This window comes from Lampetra planeri, unplaced genomic scaffold, assembly GCF_965212315.1.
Source record: "Lampetra planeri unplaced genomic scaffold, kcLamPlan1.2.h2 scaffold_492, whole genome shotgun sequence".
In the NCBI taxonomy this organism is placed as follows: Eukaryota; Metazoa; Chordata; class Hyperoartia; order Petromyzontiformes; family Petromyzontidae; genus Lampetra; species Lampetra planeri.
The window spans coordinates 8,589-17,493 of NW_027615315.1; the positions used below are offsets into that span (position 1 = coordinate 8,589).

Below are 8,905 nucleotides of genomic sequence, written 5' to 3' on the forward strand. Positions count from 1 at the left end.
ACATACTAATGAACTGGCACAACAGACGATTTCAGACACTGAAAACATTTATTATACATTAAAATGTTGGCCAAAGACGTGTATGATCACTTGTAATGATTAGGAGTTTAAATGATGCAATTAACCACTCACATGGGCATAAATTATGAAAAGGAGGAATTACTAGGAAGTAATGGTGCTGAATAACGTCACTGCTGTGGTTTTTAGAACACAAATACATTCCGAAGAGCAATACAGTGTTCATCCTGGTGGGAAAAAAAATGTCTGTGAGCCATTGTTCTACGACACCTGTGATAAGATCGAATTTATAAGCATAAAGTTCCATCTGTCACCATTAGCAGTCACATTTCTATGGTATGTTTGTGTATTTATGCATTTCCTGTCATTTCTTCAATTATCTGAACAGCCCATGTGTTAGTGTGGTGAGGCAAATGAAAATGACATTGGAGGCATCCTCAATTTCTTGAAGGAGTCCATTGCTTGTGCAGCCCCAGTAATGCTCCGGGTGATTCCCATGTAGGTGAAAACACCCGCTGCTCCCTCAAGAGATTGGTTTCTCTGGTTTTTAAGACCACTCAATCCTCCTAACATACTCTGAATCACATCTCGGGGATGAAGCAATGTGAGACGGTGGTGTCTCAAAACAAGTGAAAGAGCATCAGAATGCAGAAATGAAATTGGAGAATGAATCTGTGCTGTAATAACCCGGCTGGCCTGGAGGACGAGAAGGTGTGAAAGTCTCTGGCTTTGACTCTGATATAACATGTGCATAACACGTATTCCAGGGATTTGGCATTTTCCCAATTTAATGACTGTTTCCTTGCACTTTTAAATCAACACTCATTCAAATGTGTGAGAATGTGTTGGAGAGTGGGATTGTTGGAAAAAAAAAACTGTACAAGAGAGCAACAACTGCTTCTGTAAACCCGTGATTTACATGTGGTTGATTGACATTCCTACCAGCAGAGGAACATTATGCAGGCAAGAATCTTATTTTAGTACGGTCGCCATGGAAACTCAAGACAACATGGCCTGGGTATTACCCAGTTTCGTATCCAAGCTGGGACTGGGTTCTGCTGGTTGTACCTTGGAGCTATCAGCAGTAGTCGTCTCTTTCTTTTGCCTCATATGTCCATAATGACGCTGGCAGCTCTGCTTACACTGATTGTTCCTCCTGATAACCTGCCGCTGGTTTACTCATTAGCCTCCAATTGGTCGTCACAGTATTTAACCCTCGATTGCAATCAGTGTTTTTTTTCTCTTCAGTTCTACACAATGGTAGCAACTGAGACTTTTTGTTTTTGACCCGGAAGCTCATTTGTTGGACATGCAACCTTTCTAACCTCTTGTGTCTGACGTCTTACATTTATAGACATGAAGGGGTCTTAACGTTGCAAATAACTGATGAATCAAATTTCAATTAAATATTTTGATCAAAAGCAGAGTAGTGTTTGTTCCCAGCAAAGACAAGCCGCACCAACAACCAAATCACGCAGAGAAATTTAAGTATGGAGGAGGTGGTGGTGGTGTGGGTGGGAGGGGGTTTGCGGATAGAGACAGAGCAACAAAAATAGTCCCAATACAAATAGCTTATGCTTCTGCCTGGAGGTGGCCTGACTCAAAATTATGGCATTCTGTCAAAGGCGAGGGCACAAACCAACGAGTAATTGCTTATCACCGACTTTGGTGTTCCACTGCCAGAGCGGATTGAATTATTGTGTCTCATAAAAGTTTAATAGGATTTCGGCAGACCTAATATATAAAAGGAGGGTTGCAAGACTGAGCTGCTGCGCTCTGGTCCTGTTTCTTTACAGCCTTTTCCTGTCGTATTCGCAGTTGGAGACAAGATTATAGGGCAGCAGGCTGCCAACCAAACAGCTGAGTGCACACAACTTTTATGGTAAGATTCTGATTTACTTGACAATGTACATTAAATCATGTTACCAATCACACTCAGGTAAACACGAGCACGCCGTTTAATGTCATAGCTTCTAAGTGACATTCACAGTACACAGTCCTGAGCAGCATTATAAGAGAGCTGATCCATATTGGTGGGTCAATAATGTCACTGAAATATCCCAATGGAATGTGTTATTTTTATAATTTGCCAATTAATCAATCTTGTATTTTTTTGATGCCACAAATTATTCTGAACAAAAACGCACTGAACTGAAAATATTTTTGGTAGTCACACAAAATGGGATGTGGGGCTCTCACGACCTTCATAATTAAAATTGCATAAAAACAGCAAACCCTCTCTATATTACCTGTTTTCGGTATCTAACAGTCTTTTCATATTTTCAGTGACTAATACAAATCTTGCAGATTCTGACGCTAAAATACTTTTTTTCTTTTTGTCATTTTGTTTGCTGTCTACTGTCCAGACACACCTCCTGCCCTCTGCTGAGTCTTTGGCCAATCTTTACTCTATCGCCTTTCTGTCTCCACTTACTGCTGATGTGCCTCGTTTACATTCAGCAGCAGGCAGCCCCAAGTTGACCCTCAGGAAAAGTACAAGTACTCGTTAAATTGCAAAAGGTGTCCTACTGCAGATACCCTGATCATATTATAATGTGCTTTAGGTCCTCTTCCAACAGTTCTATTAAAGGCATTTGTGTAATTATACTTGCAACTGTATTTTGAAAGTATTTCATAAATGGTTCAAAACAGTCACCAGTCTGATGGTACAGGTGTGATTTCATGAATAAATAACTCACTATGATCACAGGAATGATGTTTAGATGAGTCATAACATTCAATGCTGTTGAAAGCTTTCCACCAAACAAATGTTTCTAAATGTTAGGAATTCAACTTTGCTGGTAGCTACTACATTGCTGAAGAAACAGCAATATTTCCGCTTCTACTGAACAACACATGAACCTAATTTAAATACTGTATATATAGGTAACGTAACACACAACCAGAAAAACAAATGAGCCCATTCAAATATACGGTGAGTTTAACTGGACGTACTGCTGCACAGTTAATTAGCATTGGATCTGTAACGTCATTAAATAACAAACAGGTTTTAGACACATGTCACAAAAGGCCAACAAGACTAACGATCATAAAATGACATAAATACAGAAAATGTAAGTCACAGTTTGCTTGTAACGTCTTTGTGCACAGAAAATGATGAAGATGAAGCTGCATTTGTTCAAATTGATGTGGCTAGGATTCTAAAGTCGCAATATGTAGAAACACAACACTAGCCTCTACATACATACAGTATTGTTCTCTCAGCTTGTTTAATGTTTTTACAATACTTTTGTGTATAGCATTTCTTGTCTTTTTTATAATGCCATTAATGGTGGGACTTGTGTGTGTCATATTTCAGCAGACTTGTTGGAAAAGCTAACTTTTTTTTCTGACAGGGGTCAGCATGGGCACCCTGACTATGTAGCTCCATGCACAACATCTTTCTATTAGAACCAGAGCCTCTTTCACGGGCAGTTTCTGATGGATCTTGGAATTTTGTTACTTATGGTTAAGGAAAAAAATTAGAATGGCATGATATCTACTTTTTTTCGGTAGATATCATTTGTCTGTGACACATCTGGAGCTTTTACAACAAACCGCATAATTATCCCACATATCTGCCCCACTATAACCATCCTCCAGTTTAGATGAACTTCCATCTATAGTGTGTCAATGTTGAATCAGACTCATCAGATGCTTTTACACCTTATTACTTTGCTCTGGTGCAAATCATCTGATGATGTCGCCAACACTGGATCACTTTCTCCTGGTTTGGTTTCTCGTCACACAGGGAAAATTCCGATTAAAATTCATCACGGCAATTGATGTAATGACGTTCTCTCCATGATTCGTCAAATGTTTCTGAAAACAAAGAAAAATTAAAATCAGTGAGTGGTTTTCAAAGGGTTATCATTTTACTGCTTGTTTCTCTGACGTGATGGCGTGACGTTCTCTGACGTGTTGCTTGTTACTCTCATAATTAAAACAATGACTATTTTTGTTGTCTACTAACTCTTTTTTCCATTAGTTGCGATTATCTTTATTTGTTTGTGTCGTACATCTGTCGTACATCTGTTTGTGTCGTACATCTATCTTTGATAGATGTACGACACAAATGTATTATGTCCTTGCATCATAGGCTAATGGTTAATAAACAAATTAGCATGTAATCTAAAAATACCTACGAGGTATCAACCTTATTTGTGAACTTCTCTGCGATAAGTGATGATACAGCAGCTGCTGGGTGTTGGCGCATCACCATAGTGCTGCCATGGAAGTTTGCATTTCATGTATTTTGATCTATTTTCAGTGAAATTATTCCCAAATTTCGGAGTTTTCTAACCTCTTCATCTGTTTCTTCTGCCATAATCTGTACATTCTTCTTCTCTGTTTCCTTGAAGGATGTAAACACCAAGCGATACTGCCCCTAGCACTTCCCTTAGTGCACTGCAGTTACAGATAAGCATGAAGCGGTGTGTGATAACACGAACACGATGTGTTGATGCATTTTTGTTGTATAACACTCAAAGCCCTAGTTCACACCAGACGACATGAACCACACCGAGTCTTGTTCAACCTCATGAAAATCCGTAGGTGTGAAAGCACTCACAATGCCCCTTTATGTACGTTATTCTTGCAGCCAGCATGAGCAACAGGCCGGTGGCCACCTCGAGACTGTAGGACAGCCAGGCTGTGGCGAAGGACCAGCCATAGGACACGTCCACGTAGGCGAGGTTCTCTGGGGGCACTATGCGCTGGAATTCCTCCATGGCCTGGTCGGAGTATCTGATGTAGACGCAGAGTCCTGCCAGGGTGAATAAACCTGTGAACGCACAAAAACAGTTCATTTATGGAGAGTCCTCTCAATCAGCTTCATAATGGGCTCATCAACAATGTATTCATGAGCAAAGACGCATTCTCAAATATAATTTTCTGCACCTAACTGATGATTTTAAAATAATCCTCACACGGTTAGCCTTTTCATATGAAGAAATTTGATAATTAACCCAAAGGCGTTCACAAACAAAACACGTTGATGAATAAAAAAAACGAAAAAACTAAAATACAAATCATTCACCACAAGTAGGGCAATTCAAACTGAACTTTACTGTGGCACCATTAGAAATGTTTCTCAGACGAGCAGCAGACAAAGTATTCTGAACAAATGTAATTTAGAGTCTTATTATTTAATTATTCAATTAGAAGTTCAGCGAGTCCAAGCATGATTACATTAGTCTTCAGTCTTCGGTGTGTCTCTAATAATTTGGTCCTTGCTGTTCCTGCACCAGCAATGTTGTTCAATGTCAGTTTTCAAAATTTAACTCGAAAGTTTTTTTTTTTACAAATTGAGTCAGGCTGCAGAGTTGGGGAAATAACATGTCAGCTGAGATGAGACAAAATTTTTATTTATAGAATCAATGGAGATGGATTCACTAACAGCAGTAGACTAAGTTAGACAACCACCCACTGAACCAAAAACTCGAACAAAATCCAAGTTAACCACCCTGGTCTGTTCACACAAAGCTTTTTCCTTGATGCAAGAATACTAAGAGGGAAATTACAAGACTGGAAGAGGCAGGAGAGTGCCTCAGCTAAGATTTTACAGAGCATCTGTGAAAATCATGCAGCCACCCTCAATCATTTTTTTGACGGTCTAACAGTAAAAGCTTCTGATGTGTTTTTCCATCTAACTCCATTAAAAAAAACAATGGTAAAAAATTACATTTAATCTTTCAGCTCTTCCAGAAGTCTATAGTCAGCTGCATATGGCGGTCTGGTCCACGTAGCCAGTGCACCAGAATGTCCATTAACCCACTCTGGTCCTAAGATGCTCTTCTGTGAAGTGCTGCAATTTCTCTGTGCATCCAGGCTTCACCCGATCACCATAGTGGGACACAATGCAAGGAGTGGGCTTGTGAAGCTGTAGTTACAGTACTCAGCCCATGTTTTCTGTGTCTTATCTTAATGCTATAGTAGACTCAGGCTTGAGTCACCTTCAGCTGGTTACCCTGCTCACACAGATTGAACGACATTCACATCTAAAAACGTGGAGGAGATGTTTTTACTTTCTTTACTACCTGCACAACACAAACACAACACTTTGCCAAAGGCCACATCCATTTCATTTCAGGGCCACATTTTAGTAAAAAAAAAAAAAAAAAAAAAACGCAGATGAGCTTGTAAGAATTGAATGAAAAAGGAGCCAGATGATGATTCCTTTGGGAAAGTCAGAAGAACAAATTTTTCAATCAAGGACAAGTGCTTTGCAATCATGTCATCACTTCATCAACTGATCATTATGACGACATCTATTCCCATACAGATGATGCTTGTGCGTTATTTTCATTGAACCGATGTCTTAGAAAAACTACCCTCTTTGAATCTTTACGTGTTCAAACACTGAAAATAGTACGTGATCAGTGGTTATTCACCTGTTTGAATGAGTGTGAATTCTCTTGCAATATCTAGTCATAAAATCAAGTGTTGCACAATTCATCCATTCAAACAGGTTCATCCGTGTTTTCTTATTTTGACATTAAACATTACAATCTTCTACAGTAAAACAGTAATGTTCAATATAATATACTACCAGCAGTAATCATCAGCATTGATCATCTGATTGCTAGTAGACACAATCACCTTATAAGCCTGAGGTGAATTAGAGGATGAGCAAAGAGGAAATTGGATTTTTAAGCTTCTGTAGACATAAACTCACACATCAATGTGTGTATACCGGTAAATCATAATGTATAATGTGCTGCCCATGCACTTGAGATAACCAACAAGACCACTCACTGGGCACACATTATACCCAGAAGACAGAGAGGGAAAAAATGTGTGGACTCACTACAGAAAAGAAAATAGGATGCTGCTCCGGCCAGCAGGCGGGGGCTGCAGGCCAGTGAACTGACAAGTCCAAAGATCCAGCCAAACACCAGCAGCACCAGGCTGAGGGGCAAGATGATGACCACAACCTTGTGCAGGCCTGAAAACACACATAATCCAACCATAGGTTTGCACATAAACGTTACAGTAATAGTAGCCACCGGTGTTCATTGTCATTCAAGGGCTTAAAGTCTCATTCAATAATGTGTCTTTGACTGTCACTCACTGATGACACTCAGCTTGCAGATGCAATTATTAGCATCAGAAAAATATGAAAAACAACCAGCTTCTGTGGCAGCTGATACAAGAAACCACTGACCAAGAAGCTGCCTCTCCACTTCTGACATGCTGGACATATTCGCAGTGAAAGAATTGATGACTGAAATCTTGTTTGCACCTGAAAATGTCAAAGGAAAAGGTTATACATGGCAGGATCACAGCAGTAGAAAGAGCAAACTTGGAGACCAGACAGTGTAACTTTTGCAAGAAGGTTGAATTCCTTTAGTTAAAAAAAAAACAACAGAAAAAGGACCATTGTGATCAGCTCAGAATGTGGGTTCATGAAACATCTCATCCCACTTTTTTGTGACATATATGCGCTGAATCAGTTGTCTCTACTTCACCCTTTTCTGGGTGAACTATGGCACCACCTGCATCTAATTGGTCACCTCTGAGATTTCAAGCAGGTGCAGGAGAAAAGGCGATTATACTGGTGACTAAATGTCTGTTGGATTTGCCGTGAGGACTCTGAGCCGCCTGCTGACACAGATGTGAGGGGGTTATCTGTCAGAAAAAAGAAAACTGCCTCTAATAGGTTTTGGGCTTATTGTCCAATGCCATCTTAATTTCTCCTTTTTATGTGACATAAAATTAAATTTCAATAATCCAAGTCTATTTGATACAAGGAGTATAATACAAAACTTACTGTGCAATTACAGTTGGGTGATAGGGAGTAATTAAAGATCAATAATAACATTTTCTACTGGAAAGAAACACAACAGAGCCTATAAGTGACCTGTAAATACCCATCCCATAAAGTCGACATACCTTCATTCATTCTCCACAGTCCAGAACGAAAACGCAGGTCCTCTGAGCCTGTGGAATTGGGTTTATTCACATCGATCATATACCAGTAATCAGTCCCAATTGCCAGAGCCAGGATGCTGAAACTGAGCAGACCCGTAAAACCTGCAAGAAGAACCACCGCTCCGAACCCCATCTTGCAGACTTTCACAGTGCGGTTCCGCGTACTGCTCCCTAATTGCTCCACGCAGCAATCTGCACCCACGCACCAGCATGCGCGACGCGTAATAGCTGTTCAACCCGCTCCTTTCTTGTCAGGCGCTGTCTGTTCATCCTGAAAAGTGGTTCAAGAAATAACCAGGGGGAAACACTTGCAGGTGATTGAAAGAATAAGTGAAACAAGACGAGGGTCGATGTGTCGTTTCAGAGAAGGTTGATGAAACGGATTGGATTGGAAACTGGATTGTCAAGTTCCGTAAAGGGGATAAAAGACCTCCGGTATTACATTTCAAAGTAAAACATATATATTTCTTGTGGCCGTAAAATAATTTTATTTTATCGCAAAAAGTCCAAATGTTACATACTCTTACATGCTACTTATCTGATGATGACTCGATCTTATTTCAACAGTGCAGTTCATTAGTATTTGACGGCAGAAAGGACATTAAAAGTTATTGTTGCCACTAACATGAATACATGTATAGCTTAATGATAAACACGAACATTCTAGACATTTTAAACGTTACATCTAAATTACCCGCCGGGTTACCGGAAGTGTCCGAGGGGCAGATAGTTGGCTTTGCTAGCTAACCTTTGGCGTGAGCTAGCACATGTTCACATAAAACAGTGTGCAAACACGCGTTGTGTCTGCAAATGAACCACAAAGATAGACAATTATTTATCACAAAGTTGTTTCTATGTGAGGGATAAACTTGAGACTAAACAGGTAAGTTTGTCGTGAATGTAAAATTTGATGACAAAACAAAACTCAGTCGGTCAGTATTTCTTTAGTTTTGGT

At 39.8% G+C, this 8,905-nt stretch overlaps 1 protein-coding gene across 1 annotated transcript; it reads right to left on the bottom strand.

Moving 5' to 3' along the window:
* Nucleotides 1-4,588: 4,588 nt before the first annotated feature.
* Nucleotides 4,589-8,083, bottom strand: LOC144741287 (transmembrane protein 235-like; the record flags this gene model as incomplete). Its single annotated transcript, XM_078623871.1, has 3 exons — nt 7,912-8,083; nt 6,827-6,964; nt 4,589-4,801 (listed from the first exon to the last, which is right to left on the bottom strand). Coding segments are annotated over exons 1-3 (523 nt in total), but the record flags the coding sequence as incomplete, so codon positions are not given.
* Between the last annotated feature and the right edge of the window lie 822 nt (nt 8,084-8,905).